The 21,726-nt window shown below is 46.7% G+C and overlaps 1 protein-coding gene across 1 annotated transcript in view; it reads right to left on the bottom strand.

Annotated features, from left to right (window-relative positions):
• Positions 1 to 21,363, bottom strand: part of LOC137542325 (aquaporin-8-like) — a 36,320-nt gene extending 14,957 nt beyond the window's left edge. Inside the window, exons 1-3 of the mRNA XM_068264151.1 lie at positions 21,318 to 21,363; positions 15,336 to 15,645; positions 12,049 to 12,175 (exon numbers count right to left, since the gene is read on the bottom strand). Coding sequence (XP_068120252.1) covers positions 12,049 to 12,175; positions 15,336 to 15,613 — 405 coding nt within the window. The 5' untranslated portion in view covers positions 15,614 to 15,645; positions 21,318 to 21,363. The remainder of the gene's footprint in view (positions 1 to 12,048; positions 12,176 to 15,335; positions 15,646 to 21,317) is intronic.
• Positions 21,364 to 21,726: the final 363 nt, after the last annotated feature.

The following is a 21,726-nucleotide window of genomic DNA, read 5'->3' as shown; positions in this document are numbered from 1 at the left end:
CGCGTGAGGATGAAAAGGAGGATCTCTTCCATAACAGTTACTTTGGAGGAAGGCAGCTCTGCGAGCAGAAATATTACACAGAAGCACTGTCAGTTTTTTTCTGTTTGGATATTATAACTGGGGATCAGTGGTGCTCAGCAGAGCTCGATTATTCGAGTAGCTCGAATATTCAAGCTCTTTTTCAGCTATTCGAATGGGCTATTCGAGTGAACTCGAATAGCCCACTCACTATTCGAGCTATTCGAGCACACAGCGCTATTCGAGCTCGAATACCGAGCTCGAATAGCGTCATAGCCCAGATTGATGTCCTTAGAGCCAATCAGAGGGCTCCCAGGCCCTCTGACGGCAGCCAATCACAGAGGGGGACCCTGGCCAGCCCCTACCCTATAAATAGCGGCCGCCATGTTCCGTTTTTCCGTCCTTGCCTGACTTTGTACAGAGAGAGATCTGCTCCTTTGTGCTTTGGCTTAGCAAGAGCTCTATAGTGGTCAATTACCTAGCGTTTTTGCTCACATACACCTCCTATACACACCTATATTGTTGTTAGTTAGATAGACATTGTATTTTAGTTAGTAGCTTGTGTGTTACATAGAGACAGGCAGCTGCTGCAGGCAGGGCCGGGCCGAGGCATAGGCTGGAGAGGCTCCAGCCTCAGGGCGCTATGTAGGAGAGGGCGCACAATTCATTCAGTTGTCATTCCTAATTGTGTAAGAAGCAGAAAGAAATAAGAAAAAGGGATACATAGCAGTGACTGCAAGCCACATAACTAAATATTAAGGTGTTGGGGAGGTTGTGGGCCCTGTGGCCCTCTTAGTCTAATAGCAATCCGTGTGTGACAGCTGAGGTGGGAGGGATGGAGGGGCGCACTTTGGTGTCTCAGCCTTGGGTGCTGGAGGACCTTGTCCCGGCTCTGGCTGCAGGCAAGCTTACACAGCTTTAGGCCTCAGGGCCTTGCCTGTGTGGGCAGCTGTCCTCCTGTCCTCTGTTAGTTTATTTCTCATCTTATCTATACCAGTGTTTCTGCTGTCCTTTACTACTGAGTGATTGTATTTTGTAGTTATACTGTAACTTTACTAGGACACTCACTGTCACTGTTTGTTCATAGCTCCTGCGTGTGTGCGTGCACAGTACACACTCTATTTCCTTCTGATTACTACTGATTATTGTAAATTCTAGTTGTACTCAGGGTCGGATCAAGACCAAGTTGCGCCTGGGGCAAGGTCAAGTTTTGGCGCCTAAAGGTCAGGTTTTGGCACCTAAACTGCCATTCATTTTGCCGCCTTTTTAAGAATTCAACAAACTGCGCCTGGGGCAAGATACCCGCTTGCCCCCCCCCCCCCCCCCCTAGATCCGTCCCTGGTTGTACTTACTGTTACTACTTACTACTAGGGACACTCAGTCACTGTTCATAGGCTAGCTCCTGCGTGTGTGTGTGCGTGCACTGTCTGTACAGTACACACACTCTATTTCCTTCTGATTACTACTGATTATTGTAATTTCTAGTTGTACTTACTGTTACTACTTACTGTACTAGGGACACTCAGTCACTGTTCATAGGCTAGCTCCTGCGTGTGTGCGTGCGTGCACTGTCTGTACAGTACACACACTCTATTTCCTTCTGATTACTACTGATTATTGTTATTTCTAGTTGTACTTACCATGCACAGTTCCGCAGCAGCAAAAATCAATTAACCCTTCGCACACTCACATGCAAATGTTCAAACAAATGCATTCACAGATTTACTCATCCAGGCACAACTGTTATCCCTACTGCTAAATTAAAAGCCAGGGTTTTAGTTCACAGAAGAATGCATTCTTATGCTTAGTCACCTATACTGCGCAGAAGTACCCAGGTAAACATAGGTGTCCTAACTCTGGCCCTGTAACATGCATAGTGCAAACATGCAAACACATTCATTGCATCAAACCTATCAATGGATTAGGAGCACACATCCTAACTTCCTCTCCTGGGAAAGACAGTGCATCTTACCAATCGCACAAGGGAGCTAACTTTATGTGTCCATGTACACCATGCGCATACACCAGCATAAGCTGTCTGCATGCTGACAAACATACAGGGGAAGGGGGGAGTGCACCGAATTAGACCCTAGCCACAGGGGTCAATGATAAGAATAAACATACAAATATCCAGGCACATCGCCTCTAGTTAGGACATTAAATACATTTTTAGGGCAAGGGAGGTGCTGAAGGGGGTGTGGCTAGAAACAGCAAAAATCAATTAACCCTTCGCACACTCACATGCAAATGTTCAAACAAATGCATTCACAGATTTACTCATCCAGGCACAACTGTTATCCCTACTGCTAAATTAAAAGCCAGGGTTTTAGTTCACAGAAGAATGCATTCTTATGCTTAGTCACCTATACTGCGCAGAAGTACCCAGGTAAACATAGGTGTCCTTTCTAGCCACACCCCCTTCAGCACCTCCCTTTCCCTAAAAATGTATTTAATGTCCTAACTAGAGGCGATGTGCCTGGATATATGTATGTTTATTCTTATCATTGACCCCTGTGGCTAGGGTCTAATTCGGTGCACTCCCCCCTTCCCCTGTATGTTTGTCAGCATGCAGACAGCTTATGCTGGTGTATGCGCATGGTGTACATGGACACATAAAGTTAGCTCCCTTGTGCGATTGGTAAGATGCACTGTCTTTCCCAGGAGAGGAAGTTAGGATGTGTGCTCCTAATCCATTGATAGGTTTGATGCAATGAATGTGTTTGCATGTTTGCACTATGCATGTTACAGGGCCAGAGTTAGGACACCTATGTTTACCTGGGTACTTCTGCGCAGTATAGGTGACTAAGCATAAGAATGCATTCTTCTGTGAACTAAAACCCTGGCTTTTAATTTAGCAGTAGGGATAACAGTTGTGCCTGGATGAGTAAATCTGTGAATGCATTTGTTTGAACATTTGCATGTGAGTGTGCGAAGGGTTAATTGATTTTTGCTGTTTCTAGCCACACCCCCTTCAGCACCTCCCTTGCCCTAAAAATGTATTTAATGTCCTAACTAGAGGCGATGTGCCTGGATATTTGTATGTTTATTCTTATCATTGACCCCTGTGGCTAGGGTCTAATTCGGTGCACTCCCCCCTTCCCCTGTATGTTTGTCAGCATGCAGACAGCTTATGCTGGTGTATGCGCATGGTGTACATGGACACATAAAGTTAGCTCCCTTGTGCGATTGGTAAGATGCACTGTCTTTCCCAGGAGAGGAAGTTAGGATGTGTGCTCCTAATCCATTGATAGGTTTGATGCAATGAATGTGTTTGCATGTTTGCACTATGCATGTTACAGGGCCAGAGTTAGGACACCTATGTTTACCTGGGTACTTCTGCGCAGTATAGGTGACTAAGCATAAGAATGCATTCTTCTGTGAACTAAAACCCTGGCTTTTAATTTAGCAGTAGGGATAACAGTTGTGCCTGGATGAGTAAATCTGTGAATGCATTTGTTTGAACATTTGCATGTGAGTGTGCGAAGGGTTAATTGATTTTTGCTGTTTCTAGCCACACCCCCTTCAGCACCTCCCTTTCCCTAAAAATGTATTTAATGTCCTAACTAGAGGCGATGTGCCTGGATATTTGTATGTTTATTCTTATCATTGACCCCTGTGGCTAGGGTCTAATTCGGTGCACTCCCCCCTTCCCCTGTATGTTTGTCAGTATGCAGACAGCTTATGCTGGTGTATGCGCATGGTGTACATGGACACATAAAGTTAGCTCCCTTGTGCGATTGGTAAGATGCACTGTCTTTCCCAGGAGAGGAAGTTAGGATGTGTGCTCCTAATCCATTGATAGGTTTGATGCAATGAATGTGTTTGCATGTTTGCACTATGCATGTTACAGGGCCAGAGTTAGAACACCTATGTTTACCTGGGTACTTCTGCGCAGTATAGGTGACTAAGCATAAGAATGCATTCTTCTGTGAACTAAAACCCTGGCTTTTAATTTAGCAGTAGGGATAACAGTTGTGCCTGGATGAGTAAATCTGTGAATGCATTTGTTTGAACATTTGCATGTGAGTGTGCGAAGGGTTAATTGATTTTTGCTGTTTCTAGCCACACCCCCTTCAGCACCTCCCTTTCCCTAAAAATGTATTTAATGTCCTAACTAGAGGCGATGTGCCTGGATATTTGTATGTTTATTCTTATCATTGACCCCTGTGGCTAGGGTCTAATTCGGTGCACTCCCCCCTTCCCCTGTATGTTTGTCAGCATGCAGACAGCTTATGCTGGTGTATGCGCATGGTGTACATGGACACATAAAGTTAGCTCCCTTGTGCGATTGGTAAGATGCACTGTCTTTCCCAGGAGAGGAAGTTAGGATGTGTGCTCCTAATCCATTGATAGGTTTGATGCAATGAATGTGTTTGCATGTTTGCACTATGCATGTTACAGGGCCAGAGTTAGGACACCTATGTTTACCTGGGTACTTCTGCGCAGTATAGGTGACTAAGCATAAGAATGCATTCTTCTGTGAACTAAAACCCTGGCTTTTAATTTAGCAGTAGGGATAACAGTTGTGCCTGGATGAGTAAATCTGTGAATGCATTTGTTTGAACATTTGCATGTGAGTGTGCGAAGGGTTAATTGATTTTTGCTGTTTCTAGCCACACCCCCTTCAGCACCTCCCTTTCCCTAAAAATGTATTTAATGTCCTAACTAGAGGTGATGTGCCTGGATATTTGTATGTTCAGTTCCGCAGCAGCAGCAGCAGCTGCGTCAGTGGCTAACATTCCGCCTATAGCCACTGGCCGTGGACGCCTTGGGCGCCGCCCAGCAGGAGCAACTCACGCTGCAGAGACACAGCAGCAGCAGCAGCGTGTAGTACCTGCTCCTATTTTCCTCCAGCCGGGTCGGAAACGTCCCATTGAGGAAAAGGATGCAGCCACTGTGGTGCAACTGATGACGGAGGATGAGCAGCCCACCATCAGCTCTGCATCCGAGGCCTCCACCCTCACCACCACCACCACCCCTGTTCGCAGCAGCCGCCCAGCAGGGCCTGGGGAGGAGGCCAGTTCACCGTCACAAGTTGGCGACCTGTCACTCAGCAGTATTTTTACCCCAGGCACCATCAGGGTATTGTCTGCTGTTGTTGGCAATTTGGAGGAGGAGATGCTGATGGGCACTTTGGGGGATGAGGGATTGGACAGCAAGACTGTGGCGACAGTCAAGCAGCCCATCCATGCATCAGGAGAGGAGTTTGGGGGGTCATCATCCCAGCAGGACATGTTTCAGGAGGGGGAGGATGATGATGATGATGATGATGATGACGTGGTGACAGACAAAGACTGGGTGCCGCCACCACCAGCACCTGGGGATGTCATCATCAGCAGCTCTGAGGAGGAGGATGCGCTTGTGGGCCTTGCAAGGAGGCGCATCATTGCAAGCATTGGCAGCAGTAGGCAGGTCCCACAGCCTGCTGGTGTCTCAGGCTCAGCAGCAGCAGCAGCAGCATCTGCCAGTACCACCACCAGCCGCACCCAAGCCCCCCCCCCCCCAACCACCACAGGGAGACAGGCAGCAGCGGCTCCAGGCCGTAGGGGGTTGTTCTTGTCAGGGATGAGCAGAAACTACGCCAGTGCGAATTTACGCATCGTAGTTCGCATCTACGCATCGTAGTTTATAGGCGAAGTTTCAAACCTACGCTTACGAATTTACGCGTAGCGAAGTACCGCTACGCGTAGCTTACGCCCACTATGCGTAGTTAACAAATGCGTTACTCGCGTCTAATTTTCCGCATGCGATTGTAAGCATACAAATTTACGCATTGGAAAGGGGAATGTACGCATAGAAGGGTTCCCAGCATATGCAATTCTAAAGAAATTAATGCGTACAATTTTCTGCATACGGGCATAAGTATCCGCATACACTACGCTTCGCACTACGCGTAATTGCGTATTTTAACGCGTATTCTACGAAATGCATACGAAGTGAATATTTGTTTTCGAAGCCGTAGTTTGGCGAAGCGTAATTGCGTAAAACTACGCGTATTTCCAGCATAGCGAAGTTGGCTGACTACGACCATCCCTCTTGTCACCAATCTGGCGATTTTTCACAATGCCCACAGTTTTCAGCAAGTACGCCACTTGCAACCACTGTCAGCGGAAGTTGAGCAGAGGTGCAGACCCCTTAAAGTTCAGCACCAGCTCGCTCATCAACCACCTTGCTGCTAAACATTTCCACCAGCATGAGGAGTTCCAGAGGCTGAAGGCATCTGGTGCTGGCAGTGGCACCATACCCATCACTGCACAGCCTTCAGCAGCAGCAGCAGCAACAGCAGCCACCCGCCCTCCTGCTCCTCCAGCAGCACCAGCAGGAGTGCGGAAACGCACTGCTCCTCCCCCCTCTGCAACTCCTGCCGCCGACACTGAGGCCTGTTCTGGCAGCCAGTCCTCAGTGGCCTCCTCTGCTGTGTCCGCTGATTCCCGTGCTAGCAAAAGGCCACGCCAGAGCCTTTTGAGCGAGTCCTTCCAGGGGGTGGTTAGGGCTCTGCCTCCCAGCAGCCGTCGCGTGCGTCAGCTGAACGGCTTGCTGGCACGGGCCATGTGCTCCCAACTCCTGCCGTACACGCTCGTGCAGGAGGGGAGCGACATGCGTGCGCTGCTTGCTTGTGCAGCCCCAGACTGGCAGCTCCCCAGCAGACACTACTTTGCCCGCAAGGCCATGCCTGCACTGCACCGCTTTGTGATGGCCAATGTGGAGCGAGGGCTGGAGCACGCGGTTGGTGAAAGGGTCCACGTCACCATGGACTCCTGGACCAGCCGCTTCGGGACAGGCCGCTACCTGTCTTTCACTGTCCACTGGGTCAGCTTGGTGGAAGGGGGTGAGGATGGGAGAGCAGCAGCGGGCACAGCAGCAGCAGCAACACAGTGGGTGGTGCCACCCCGCAGGGTCAGGGGAACTGCAGCAGGTTCCTCCGATCCTCTGCCATCCTCCGGCACACCTGGCCAAAACCCCCCGCCTCAGCAGCAGCGTGAAGGCCCGCCACTGCCAAGCGCTGCTGCAGTTGGTCAGCCTTGGGAAGACCAAACTGACGGCAACCCATGTGTTGGCCAAACTCCAGGAGCAGGAGAGGATTTGGCTGACCCCCAGAGGCCTCAGAGTCGGAGAGGTGGTGGCCGACAATGGGGCCAATCTGGTTGCCGCAATCGACAGGGGAAACCTGACCCACATCCCCTGTCTTGCCCACGTGCTGAACCTGGTGGTGCAGAAGTTCTTGCGCACCTACCAGGGGATGGGCGAACTGCTGGAAACGGCAAGGAACGTTGTGCGTCACTTCCGGCGCTCGGCTGCAGCCTGTGCGAGCCTGGAAGAAGTGCAAAAGGAGCTGGAGCTGCCACGCCATCGGCTGATCATTGACGTTCCAACTCGCTGGAACTCCACCCTGGCGATGTTGGAGCGTCTGGTTGAACAGAAGCACGCTGTCAACCAGTACCTTGCCCTGGCCACTGTTTCCGCCGCTCAGAGAAGGGACAAGACCAGCAACATCCCGTCCATCGTCCCCGATGATGACTGGAGGCACATGCAGCAGGTGTGCTTAGTGCTGGCTCCCTTTCTGCAGGCCACTAACATGGTGAGCAGGGACCATGCTATGGTCTGCGAGTGGGTGCCCCTGGTTTGTCTGCTGAACAGGGCCCTCGATGCTTTGCTGGAACAGGGAGCGGCAGCCTTGGCCCAGCAGGAGCGGCATGCAGCTGCACAGTCCACCTCTGAGGGGGAGGAGGAGGAGGACTTGGTGGAGGTCCCTGACCTTGCTGCTGACCTTGCTGCTGATCAGCACAGCGCAGCTGAGTTGGTGCGGGGGTGGAGAAAGGATGAGGCTGAGGAGGCAGAGGAGGAGGATGAGGACAGTACTGCCGTCGATGTGCCAGCACACGTGGCCCGCCTCTTCCCAATGGCAGCGCACATGCTGACGTGCCTGCGCAAGGACCCCAGGGTGATCCAGATGAAGCAGAGGGAGGACATCTGGATCAACATGATGTTGGACCCGCGCCTCAAGGGGAAGTTGAGCCAGTTCCTGCAGCCTGCAGGAGGAGAGCCAGCGCAACAAATAAGGAGCTTGCAGCAGGCCCTTGTTGAGCGCTTGGAGGAAGCCTTCCCCAAGCCTTCCACCCCCACTGTCCAGCCAGCACAGAGGCAGCAGCAGGTGCCTGCATCCAGCAGCAAGCGCCCCACACACCTGCTGTCTCTCAGCAACAAGCTCTACAGGACTGTAGAGGCTCCGGCAGCAGTGACTAGAGAGGAGGTGCATGCAGCAGCATCCTCCTCCGGTCACAGCCAGCGCCTGACCCGCATGGTGGCTGACTACATGGGGTTCTACAGCGGGCTTCACAGCGATGCCCCTGTTGATCCCATGGAGTATTGGGTCAAGAGCCTGGAGATCTGGAGCAAGCTGGCGCAGTACGCCCTGGAAGTGCTGTCCTGTCCCCCTTCCAGCGTGCTGTCCGAGCGCTGCTTCAGTGCAGCTGGTGGCGTGGTCACCGAGAAATGCTCACGTCTGTCTCACAAGTCTGTGGACAGACTGACGTTTCTCAAGATGAACCAGGCGTGGGTGGAAGGCGAGTTCCTGGCCCCTGTTGTCGGCGAGAGGGGGACCTTACCACCCTTTACCACCTTCTGGCTCCTGCTCACTAAGCCAGCCTGGTTCACTTTGACTATTACGTCGCCTGCAGCCACACATTTTACATCTACAGTGGGCTGCTGTGTACTGCCCTCCTGCTGTCTGTGTGTTTCCACTGCCAGGGAGCACATACAATGGCGCTTCCAACATGCGTGCGCCACCAGCTATTTATTACGCTCAAAAATAGCTGCATTTCTTTAAAAAAATAAAAAATAAAAGAGAAATAAGTGAAGAAGAAGAAGACGATATAGAAGAAGAAGATATAGAAAAAGAAGAAGAAGAAGTAGAAGAAGAAGAAGGAGAAGAAGAAGAAGATATAGAAAAAAGAAGAAGACGAAATAGAAAAATAATAATAAGAAGAAGATATAGAAAAAGAAGATATAGAAAAAGATATAGAAGAAGAAGAAGATGAAGAAGAAGAAGATGAAGAAGATGAAGAAGATGAAGATGAAGAAGATGAAGAAGAAGAAGAAGATGAAGAAGAAGATGAAGAAGATGAAGATGAAGAAGATGAAGAAGAAGAAGAAGAAGATGAAGATGAAGAAGATGAAGAAGAAGAAGATGAAGAAGAAGAAGATGAAGAAGATATAGAAGAAGAAGAAGAAGATATAGAAGAAGAAGAAGAAGAAGAAGAAGAAGAAGAAGATATAGAAGATGAAGAAGAAGAAGAAGAAGAAGTATATACACTGTACTGAACAGAATTTTGGACACAACTTCTCTTTCCACCTTTTTTTTTTTTTTAAAGGAACATCCCCACATAATCACTTGCTGTTGTTACTTGGAAAAAAAGATGTTTCTTGCATCATTCACCCTCAAAACAAGTGTTGGAAGCTATTTAAGGCCAATTCGAATAGTCAGCTCGAATAATGAGCTCGAATACCGACTCAAATAGTGAGCTCGAAGTCCGAGGTCGAATCGAATTGTAAAAAATATTCGAATCGAATATTCGTCCGAACTCGAATAATTTACTATTCGAATTCGACCAAACTCGAATAATAAAAAGGGGTATCCGAGCATCCCTGCTGGGGGTGAGCAGGCATTTTTTTTTAAAGGCAACACAAGGTGAGAATCAACTGATGAGATAAACAATTGTATCTAACCTCCATTTCCTAAAAATAACTTTTTGAGATATCTCACCATTTATTTTATATTTGTATCTACTTTTTAAGTTTTTACTTTTTGATTGTCTCTGCTCAATGACACATTCATTGATGTATGCCAGAACTAAAATCTATGAACTATTGACCTTTTGTATGTCTTTCCTGCTTTTAGAAGCCATTCTCTGCTAGGAAAGTGTTTTATGGCTGTAATTCCTTATCAGTGAGGAGGAATACGCTATAGTCTGACCAAATCCCAACCAGATCCTGGCTGCACAGAAACTACCACTTGCATTTGGGATGTTTAACTATTTCAGGCAGAGACTGAGGAAAAAAGAACACAGCATAGTTATTTGTGTGGCACTGTACATACACGTGTCTCATCTCATCACGTCACACGTCACCTCGGGTATACTTTAAGTTTGATCTTGCGGTGAATAGGCCCATTTTTAGTACTTACCAATTTTTTCTGCACCACTGATGTGTATTTCACATCAATAATTTCCTTTACACGTTTTGGGGCAAAACTACATTAAAGTGAACCAGAGATGAAGCACCCCCATGTATTTTACCATATAGATCAGTGGGAACATTAGAGAAAACACCTACCCTGCTCTCTGTTTCATTCTGCACTGCACAGCTTGTTTCTTATCAGCCCTGATAAAATCCCGGACTGAGCATTCAGTCTGGCTTTGCTATGACTCAGCTATAATGATTCCTGAGCAGAGCCAGCAGGGGGCAGGCTTGGACTTGAAAAGACATGAGAGAACACAGACTGAGCTATAAATATTCCTGAACAAAGCCAGACTGAATGCTTAGTTGGGATTTTATCACGGCTTATAAGAAACAAGCTGTGCAATGCAGAATGAAACAGAAAGCAAGGTAGGTGTTTTCTCTAATTTTCCCATTGATATATATGGTAAAATACATGAGGGTGCTTCGTCTCTGGTTCCCTTTAAAGAATACCGCTGACTGTAGCGACTGTAGCCCCCATACATGCTAGAATCACCAGATGTGCACGGTATGTTTAGAAGAACAAAGGGGGGACAAGAGAAAAAAAATGTTTCAAAAAGAACTTGTAGTTTTTTTACAAAATACATTTTAAAGTTACGATAGTAAAGATGATTTTTAAATGCAGATAAATGACAAATAATGTATCCCTAGCTATCAGTAGTGAAAATGTACGTATATCAACAGAAAGAACAGTGAATCTCAAGGCCGGGTTTCCTGGCGGTCATTACACAGTGCGCAATAACCGCCTGGCAGGACCGGTTCTAGACTTTTTGCCACCAGTAGCAATAAATACATTGTGAGGGCGCAACCCCCCTCCCCCCACGCCACCCCACGTGAGTGTGCAAAGCCAGACCGGAGAGGAGAGACACATCGGGCACTGGTACTGTGGCTTACCTCACTCTGCTTCCTCCAGCATCTCCTCCCTGCTGGCCTCAGATCCCCAGAATGCTGGGTATGTACTGCACCAGTGCCGCTCTCAGCAGATCAGTGATGGGATCACAAGCCACACGTGAAGTCCTGCTTACTCTCTGACTACAGCGGCGCCTCATGTGACCAGGCAGCATGTAACAGATCACATGATGCACCGCTGTAGCCATGGATACAGGAAGCTGGATGGGTGGATGGAGATCCTATCGCTGGAACGCTGAGAGCAGGTGAGTGAAGCGTCACCACTCATCAATGCAGGGGGAACATTTGGGGAGGGGAGCTGCCTCCTGACGCCCTCTAATTGTTGCTGCCCCAAAGCACGTGATTTATGCTGTTTCACAGAATAACTGCCACTGCCACATGGAAACCCCAAGGTAAGTTGAAACACTTGACAGGGATCCCTGTACAGCCATAATATTGTCCGTTTTTCCAACCGAGGTAGATACATTATCTGCCATTTAACTGCATTTAAAATCCATTTTTCCTATTGTAACTTTAACATTTTATCAAAAACTATGAGGTCTTTTTAACAGATTTTTTTCTTTTGCTCCCATTCTTCTCCTTCACATACTTAGCCCATGCATGCGGAATTTCCTATTAACTGCTTAAAGTGAGCCAGAGACGAAGCACCCTCATGTATTTTACCATGTATATCAGTGGGAACATTAGAGAAAACACCTACCACGCTTTCTGTTTCATCCTTCACTGCTCAGCCTGCTTGTTATCAGCCCTGATAAAATCTCCAACTGAGCATTTAGTCTGGCTTTGCTCAGAAATCCTAACTGAGTCATTATAGCAGAGCCAGAAGGGGGCAGGCTTGGGCTTGAAAAGAAATCAGAGAAGACAGACTCAGTTGGCTGTACTCACCTTGGCCAGGAGAGCCCCCAGCATGCCTCCTGCTAGCTGGCATATCCAATAAGGAATGAGCAAAATGGGGGTGAGACCACCAGAGCTGACCACGGCGAGCGTGATGGCTGGATTGAAGTGACCTCCGCTAGAGACAAAAAATAATTACTTTAAAAGTTCTAATGCTGTAAGCTGTATTCATAGAGAACAATAATATCACGCTGATACATGAAGAGAGTTAGCGTAACAAGTGCAAATCAGAGGACTGGAGAGAAATCGTAGTCAGAGACAAGCCAAGGTCATACACGTGAGCAGATGGCTGTGGTACAGAAGGATCAGGCAAAATCGTAGTCAAATAACAGGCAGAGTCATACACAGACATATGTCAGATGTCAGTCGTATTGGAAGGAGCAAACAGAATCAAAGTCAGGGACAGGCCGAGTCATACACAGAGATCAGATGGCAGTAGTACAGAAGGGCTAGGCAAATTCGTAATCAGGAGACAGACAAAAGGTTGGTACACATACTGTACAATATACAATATTACAATAATACAATACTGACTGGAGTACATATATATCGTGCTGATGTGCAATATATGAAATGTAGCTCTCAATTCTCACACTAGCTAGGGGCCAAGAACCAGCTAACTGATTAGTATCAAGGCTGATGAGCAAGTGAATGCTCTGGCCTTAAGTACTCAAGAGGCATAGCATAAGCCCACCCCTAGAATTGACAGCACCTCCTGCAAAAAGGTGTCAGTTGATGACATCACAGCTGACACCGCCTCAGACACGCCTCCTCAGCCTATAAAGGCTGTTCTGCTCCGCGCGCGTCCGTCTGGACGTACTGCGCAAGCGCACGCATTGATCCACCGCCGGAGGGGTGCCCCTGCCACTGGAGGACGGCAGCGCGGAAGTCCCACTATGCGAACGAGTACCGCTGGAGACGCCGCAGGACTCGCCGCAGGAAGGTAAGATTGTTACAAATAAGCATACTGAGAAATATTTTGAGTTCTACACTAGCCAGCAATTTGCCACACCGAGACACTTGAATTGCCCTGAGGAAGTCAGAATTGCCAGTGAAACGTGTAGTCCATAATGGGCTTTTTTTTGTAATTGTTATTTCGACCACTATATTGTTAATTTAAACCCCCACACTGGTCATAGAACGTTATCGAGGTAAGCAATCCTTATCTTTTCCCTTTTTATATTGTTTTTAGGCATTTTATCACTTCTGGGACACCTTCCTCCACCTACTATAGTACTTCTCCCTTCACCCGTCATTGGTGGTGCACGTTGTAAAGAGACAAAGGCCTCAATTCACTAAGATCATGCTGGAGATAATAAGGCAAGAGATAACTTACCTCCACACAGTGAGAGAGTTATCTTATCTCTTCATTCCTTACGTTACCTCCTCTGTAGTTAATTTACCTCCTCTGTAGTTATTTTCACATGCAGTTAATGAACAGCCTGTCTTTAACGTTAGCATTCTGGAGTTATTTTAAGGATTGAAGAGTTAACTTAAAGACAGAAGAGTTAACTTTAGGTTTGCCTGAGGTAAAATGTTTCCTGAATACGACATGCCTCATCACCACTCTAGAAATGTTATTAAAGACAGGAGATAAGCTTAGTGAATTGAGGCCAATGTGACCAACCACAATACCAAGAGGCACCACATCCCAAGCGAAGACCGGTTCTCTTCACAAGCCTATTACCATTGTCATAACTGCAACCTAGTTTTGTGGGTACCTCTCTTTATTCATTTCACCTTTTAAACAATACCAGTTCCCTGGCAGTCCTGCTGATCTCTTTGACTGCAGTAGTGTCTGAATCACACACCTGAAACAAGCCTGCAGCTAATCCAGTCAGAATTCAGTAAGAAACGTCTGATCTGCATGCTTGTTCAGGGTCTATGGCTAAAGGTATTAGTGGCAGAGGTTCAGCAGGACAGCCAGGCAATCTGAATTGTTTAAAAGGAAATAAATATGACAGCCTCCATATTCCTCTCACTACAGGTGTCCTTTAAGCTGTTCTCTAGCTATACCTGGCTCTCTACTAAATTGTCACTGTTCCCCGTTCCCCCCATAGTCACCTCAAAGTGTCACATTGGTGTCACTGAACTCCATCATCGAACTGGACAGCAATGTTAGCCAATGCCACTTTAGCTTTGATCAGCACTCTCTTGGCTAAACTCCTCCTCCAAACCTCTACATCTCAGACGCCCCCATCTTGTTCCAGTTTGACACACCCTCCTGCTGAACGGACAAGACCACCACCACTCGAGATACTGGAGGAAAGCCAAAGGCTTTATTTGGCTATAAGAGCCACTGATTTGTTCCAATCAACAAAAAAGGAAGGGGGTAACTGGTACAAGCCCCACCTTCCTCTAAGAAGTCACATTGGGAGGTTGGGCAATTGAAATGTCATGGCGACCCACCTACAGGAGTCAGCGAAGACCTGGAAGGAAGTCCTAGTGAGACATAATAATCGCTGGAACTTGGGTGGTCTCTTGTGTATAAAGGTATGGTTTTGGGGGGTTGGGTGAAGCATACCAGTGTTACGGTAGTTGTAAAATAGGAGGGGCAGGTCCTAAAGATGTAAAAACTGTAGAAAGTCTTTAAAGGATACCCGAAGTGACGTGTGACCTGATGAGATAGACATGTGTATGTACAGTGCCTAGCACACAAATAACTATGCTGTGTTCCTTTTTTTTCTTTCTCTGATAGTTAAATATCAGGTATGTAAGTGTCTGACTCAGTCCTGACTCAGACAGGAAGTGACTACAGTGTGACCCTCACTGATAAGAAATTCCCCTTTTTACCTCTTTCTTGCTCTCAGGAGCCATTTTCTGCTAGGAAAGCATTTTATAGTTGGAATTTCTTATCAGTGAGGGTCGCACTGTAGTCACTTCCTGTCTGAGTCAGGACTGAGTCAGACACTTACATACCTGATATTTAACTATCAGAGAAAGGAAAAAAAAGGAACACAGCATAGTTATTTGCGTGCTAGGCACTGTACATACACATGTCTATCTCGTCATGTCACATGCCACTTCGGGTATCCTTTAACAAGTATGCTAGTTAGTTTGAGGCTTTGTGGCTTTTTGATACAATTTATAAGGCAAAGAAGGATGTTCAAAGGGCAATAGCTTCTACTGACCAATCAGAACTCCTTATTTACTCATTTTGCATCAATAAATGAAACTGTGATTGGCTGCTGAGGCTACTGCACTTCACATGCCCTCATTGGTCCATTTACCACAACCTGATACCGAGTAATAAATGGCTGCCGGCCTGCAGTACTTGCCTTATGTTGCCAAGAACAGAGATGACAACCGCCAGTGCAAATCCGTGGGTTAAGGCTGGCAGCAGTGGTCCCGCCCCCTCAGGGTTGACCAGAACAGAGAGGCATCCGATGGAGATGAACAAGGTGGTGCCCAGCAGCTCTGCCAGGCACGGCTGGATGAACATTTCCAGAATGTTTGGCTTTGCGTTGTCATTGTTTTTGCCAGTTAGTGCTTCTCTGGAGGTGTTGCTCACGCCCCGAAGTTCCGTCTCTTGTATGTACTCATCACACTTGGCCATTGGAGTTCCGTGCTTCAGATAGCTTAGTCCAGCTTGCAAAACAGAAGGAAGAACTTTCAAAGAACATTCTGGATTCATTCTTAGGGCTTGATTCACCAAGATAAAGTGCACGCCTTATCAGAGTTAGCACACCTTATCAGAGTTAACATGCCTTATCAGAGTAGCATAGCGAGCGCTATGAACTTATGTCTGCTAATTGGCAATGACGAGAGCTCCACTCATCCTGCTCTGAGCCCCTGCGGATCCAATCAATTTAAAGGACATTATCGCCGCACTTTGATTGGCCCAATAGGCTGCCTGTCAAGTTTCCTGACAAGTGACAGGTGGCCTATTGGGCCAATCAAAGTGCGGGGATAACGTCCTTTAAAGTGATTGGATCCCCAGGGGCTCAGGGCAGGACGAGTGGAGCTCTCATCATTGCCAATTAGCAGGCATACGTTCGCAGCGCTCGCTTTGATACTCTGATAAAGCGTGTTAACTCTGATAAGGCGTGCTAACTCTGATGAGGCACGTTAACTCTGATAAGGCATGCTATTTGTCTTAGTGAATCAAGCCCAAAGTGTTCTATAAAGGTAAAATTTTATGTACGCTCATTTAGTTTCATTGTTTACCTGCCCTGTGAAAATGGATCCTTATTATCATTATTTATCAGGCACCGACATATTCCCTGGCGATGTACAAAATTAGAAACAAACAAGGGGTAAAACAGTTCAGACAAGATACAGAATTAGTCATTACAGTGACACATGTAAATGAATAATAAACTATATAACAAATTCCAGGGGCGTAACTAGACATCACTGGGCCCCCCTGCAAAACTATGGATGCCCCCCCCGTGAAAATTTGGATGGGGCCCCCCCACCCCCTTCGCTTTCTGCACAGGAAAACTGAGGACCAATGTGTTTTCCCCATGCAGATAAAAACACTTAGACTTAAAGGAAATGTCAGGCAATCTATGCTACCCCCAGATCTACTTACCCGGGGCTTCCTCCAGCCCCTTGCAGCCGACAAGTCCCTCGTCGCAGCTCTACTCCCAGTACATAAATACACACACAGCTGTATTATTTTACTATATGAGAGCACATGCTATATGGAGGAACAACAATGACATGCTGAACATAAGATATAGTATTCAATGTAACTTTGGCAAAACATTTAGAATGTCACTGATTGATATTGTTATTACAAGAACTTGGACTCAGTATCAGACAACAAGCTCTCAATGAAGCAGCAACAGTAAGACGTCAATCTCCACTCCACTGTGTTGTAAAAGTAATCAGAGCCATAAGGTCATTAGCCTGTGTGTGGAATCTAGGAATCCTTTCGGAGTGATTGCTGAAAAGGGAAAGTCTACAACTTTTTTTCAAAATGTGACTCCTTTGTTTGTAAGGTTGTACATGAAGTCATCAGAACTTTGCAGCAGTGAGAGACAGATGTTTTTTACGAACCCTAGGGAGCAGGGACAGTGTACAAATTCCAAAGTGTGTATGAGTCCTTATCTGTGTTGTGGACACATGCAGTCAATATAACAATGGTGGGAGAGCAGAATACGTTTTTTTCTCTCCATTCCCTTAGCTGTCAGTCTCTCGTTTCCCCCCATGGGCCCCCTTTGGCTTCTGGGCCCCCTTGCGGAGGCATCCCTTGCAGGGTCTATTGCTACGCCCCTGACAAATTCCAAGACACAAATGGGTGAGAGAGCCCTGCCCTTGTGAGGTCACAATCTAATGGAATAGGTGAGGGACAAGAGGTGGGGTAGTATACAATATTCATACCTAAGGTGGTGTGTTTTTAGGTTATCTAGTAAGTAGTCCAACTTGGCCAGAGGTCAAAGTGGGAATGGTCTAAGTTGGAACATATGTTTGTCAGAAGAAGTAAGTTTTGAAGGAGTGTTTAAAGTTCTCTAAATGTTGGAGAGTGACGGTCCGGATGTGTTATGGCAGGGGAATCCAGAGGAGGGGTGAAGCAGATGTGAAATCTTGTATAAGTGAATGCGAGGGGGTGATTCTAGGGGCGGACAAAAGAAGGCCATGTGCAGACCTGGGATTGCGATTGGGTTAGTGTCTAGATTTAGAACCTAGTGAGGAGATGTACACAGGAGAGAGATTGTGGAGAGCTTTGTAGGTTAGGGTTAAGAGTTTGAAATGGATCCTCTGGTTAATTGGAAGCCAATGACAAGCTTGACAGAGAGGAGCAGCAGAGCAAAAGCGAGAAGAAAGATGAATGAGACGAGAAGCCAAGTTCAGTACAGATTAGAGCGGTGCCAGTCTGTTCGTTGGTAGTCCACAAAGTAGTATATTGCACTAATCCAGACTAGATATTATAAGAGCATGTACTAAAATTTTAGTTGTGTCCTGAGTGAGAAAAGGTCAGATGCAAGATATGTTATTGAGTTGGAGATGACAGGAGCTGGTTAGAGAGTGAATGTGAGGAATACAAGAGAGAGGGAGAGAGGAGTCAAGTTTTTATCCCTAAGCACCGTGCTTTAGGAACTGAAGTTATAAGAACGTTATTAACATTTATAGTTACTTCAGGCAGAGAGGTGGCCAGAGACGGTGGAAAAATGATTCGTTCTGTTTTACTCATATTACGTTTTAAGAAGCTAGAGGTCATGAAAGAGGATATAGCAAACAAGCAGTCAGGAACACGTGAAGGGAGGGAGTTAAGGTCTGGGGCCGAGAGGTACAGTTGTGTATCCTCTGCATATAAGTGGTATTAAAAACCAAATGAGTTGATTAACCACCCTGGCGTTCTGATTAAATCGCCAGGGTGGCTGCGGGAGGGTTTTTTTTTAAATAAAAAAAAAACGATTTCATGCAGCCAACTGAAAGTTGGCTGCATGAAAGCCCACTAGAGGGCGCTCCGGAGGCGTTCTTCCGATCGCCTCCGGCGGCCAGAAGTAACACGGAAGGCCGCAATAAGCGGCCTTCCGTGTTTCGCTTACCTCGTCGCCATGGCGACGAGCGGAGTGACGTCATGGACGTCAGCCGCCTCCGATCCAGCCCTTAGCGCTGGCCGGAACTGTTTGTTCCGGCTACGCTGGGCTCGGGCGGCTGGGGGGACCCTCTTTTGCCGCTGCACGCGGCGGATCGCCGCGCTGCAGCGGCGATCAGGCAGCACACGCGGCTGGCAAAGTGCCGGCTGCGTGTGCTGCTTTTTATTTCATTAAAATCGGCCCAGCAGGGCCTGAGCGGCAGCCTCTGGCGGTGTTGGACGAGCTGAGCTCGTCCAGACCGCTCAGCTGGTTAAGTTGCCACGACCGTGCATGTAGATGGAAAAGAGGAGGTGGCCAAGGACAGAGCCTTGAGGTACTTGAGGGTGAGAAGAGGAGATCTGACCAGTGTAAGATACTATGAAGGACCTTCCAGAGAGATAGGAAGATTGGACAGAGTGAGGCATGGTCGATGATTGTATCAAACGCTGATGACAGATCAAGAAGTTTGAGTATGGAATAATAACCTTTAGATTTATCTGTAAGAAGATCTCATTGGCCACTTTAGTAAGAGCTGTTTCTGTGGAGTGATTAGAGCGAAAGCCGATGTTGCGCGCGGGAGCGAGCATTATTCGTCTTGTTAGACAAATATTAGACCAGAACCGGCGGCGGGGACCCGAGGATCATAGGAGGACGGCATGGGTCATGACAGCTGCAGGGGGCCGATAGAAGCCCCAGGTAAGTGTCGGTTTTTGTTTATTTAACCAGTCCACAGAACCCCTTTAAGGCTTCTTTTGTATGAAATTAAGTCCTTACTTGTTTTACTTTTTCTCCAAAGCCGTTCAGCTACTCTAGAGCACAGTTTGAATTGGGTATGCAATTCAATGCACCTCCCCTCCATTGAATGAGCCCCAACTCCATCCACTTTACCAGAGCCTGGACAAGGTCCTCCAGCACCCAAGGCTGAGACACCAAAGTGCGCCCCTCCATCCCTCCCACCACAGCCGTCACACACTGATTGCTATTAGACTAAGAGGCCCCCCAACACCTTAATCTCTAGTTATTTGGCTTGCAGTCACTGCCATGTATCCCCTTTTTTTATTTCTCTCTACTTCAAACACAATAGGGGAATGATAGCTGAGTGAGCTGTGCGCCCTATTACACTGCGCCCTGAGGCTGGAGCCTGTCATGCCTCTGCCTCTGCCCGGCCCTGCACTTCACCAGTGATAAACAGTGTGCCCATCAAGTTACACCAGATCCATCTGCTTCAGTCCCACCCCGGTAACTCTGTCCCGCTCAGATCCTGTACTCATTTATTGCTGTGTGACATAACTAATAAATGTACCTCAATTTCTTAAATTGTTGTTCAAGGGATCAATTGTATTGTCCTCTATGGTTGGATTTATTGCTCTAGAAGCTTTCATTATCAATCACTGAAAGATCGGCGATCACCTACGGGCCCAGGCACTGGAGAAAAACACCAACATAATCTCTCGGATCAAAGTAAGTTATATATAAGGTTAATTTCTGTGTAATATTATGATTAACATTTATTTATAAAGCACAAAGATATTACACTGGGCAGCCCGGTGGCGTAGTGGTTAGCACTCTCGCCTTTCAGCGCCGGTCCCCAGTTCAAATCCCAGCTACTATCTGCATGGAGTTTCTATGTTCTCCCTGCATGGGTTTCCTCCGGACACCCAGGTTTCCTCCCACATCCCCAAAACATACAGATAAGTTAATTGGCTTTCCTTAACCACTTCGTCCACAGGTCAGTAGATATACGTCCTCTGGGACTTCATCTAAGCCACAGGTCAGTAGAATCTACTGACTTGTACAGAAGCAGTGCTGTGTAGGATTGGGCTTGCTCCTGTGCACATTTCTGGCACTATCTGATGCAGCACTAATTGGTGAATGGGAATATATGTTTCCTGAGCTAATGAGATTGATTTTTACTATTAAAAATACTTTCATTTTCTCAGTTTATAGTGAAAAACACACTCTGTAGCATTATTTCAGAATCAAATATCTTCACCATAAATTGTGACAGGAACATAATCTAAGTTTTGTGATAAACGGTAAAAGTAGCCAAATAAAATTTGTGGTTATTATCTACAGTAGCACTTTTTACTTTGAAACTGGAATTGGTAAAACTGAGAAATACATGTTTTTTTCTATTTTTTTTCTTTGTTTTCCCATTAAAATTCATAGAAAACAAAATTGTTTGAGGGAAAAAATGGCATACAATGAAAGGCTAGTTTGCCATGAAAAAACAATATACTGTATATTTCATTTCTGTGTCATAAGTAGGGATAAAGTTATTGCTGATTAAATAAGGACATAGCTAAACTGTCAAAACTGCTCTGGTTCATAAGTGGGAAACAAGGTCTGGATGTGAAGTGGTTAAATTGTCCCTGGACTCTGATACATACATAGACATAGGACTGTGGTAGGGATTAGATTGTGAGCTCTTCTGAGGACAATCAGTAACAAGACAATATACTCTGTACAGCGCTGAAGATGTCACTGCTATATACATACATAATAATATGGTAGGACATTAGACTGACTATGGCAGGGATTAGATTGTGAGCTGCTCTGAGGACAGTCAGTGACATGACTATGTACTGTGTACAGCGCTGCGGAAGATGTCAGTGCTATATAAATACTAAATAATAATTACACAGCTCTCTGCAAACTTGAGAAAGACCATCACTAAGACACAAGGGAAAAACACTCTGGCCACAGGAGCTTACGATCTAAGAGCTTACTTACGTGTGTTACCTCCTGTGCAGTGATTGCAGCAGTGACTGACTTTGAACTTGATTTCTAAAACTTCCAAAGTTCAACCTATGGAACGGATGACAACAGTCAGAGGACGATGACCCGGGAGTCACAGTGCCAACATCCCTCCTCACCAAAAGTTTTTATCTACAGTTAATGTGAACCTGAGGTGAAAATAAACTGTTGAGATAAACAATTGTATTTATCCTCCTACTCCTAAAAACGACTTTTGTAGATATCCCATGGTTATTTTATATTTAAAGAGAATCTGTAACATTAAAACGTCCCCTGGGGGGTTACTCACCTCGGGAGGGGGAAGTCTCAGGGTCCCAATGAGGCTGTCCACGCCGTACTCCGTCCCTCGGGGGTCTCGCTGCAGCCCTCCGTACAGCAGCGACGT

Source organism: Hyperolius riggenbachi, chromosome 12 (assembly GCF_040937935.1).
Source record: "Hyperolius riggenbachi isolate aHypRig1 chromosome 12, aHypRig1.pri, whole genome shotgun sequence".
NCBI classification, from domain to species: domain Eukaryota; kingdom Metazoa; phylum Chordata; class Amphibia; order Anura; family Hyperoliidae; genus Hyperolius; species Hyperolius riggenbachi.
This window is presented reverse-complemented; position numbering and strand designations above follow the sequence as displayed.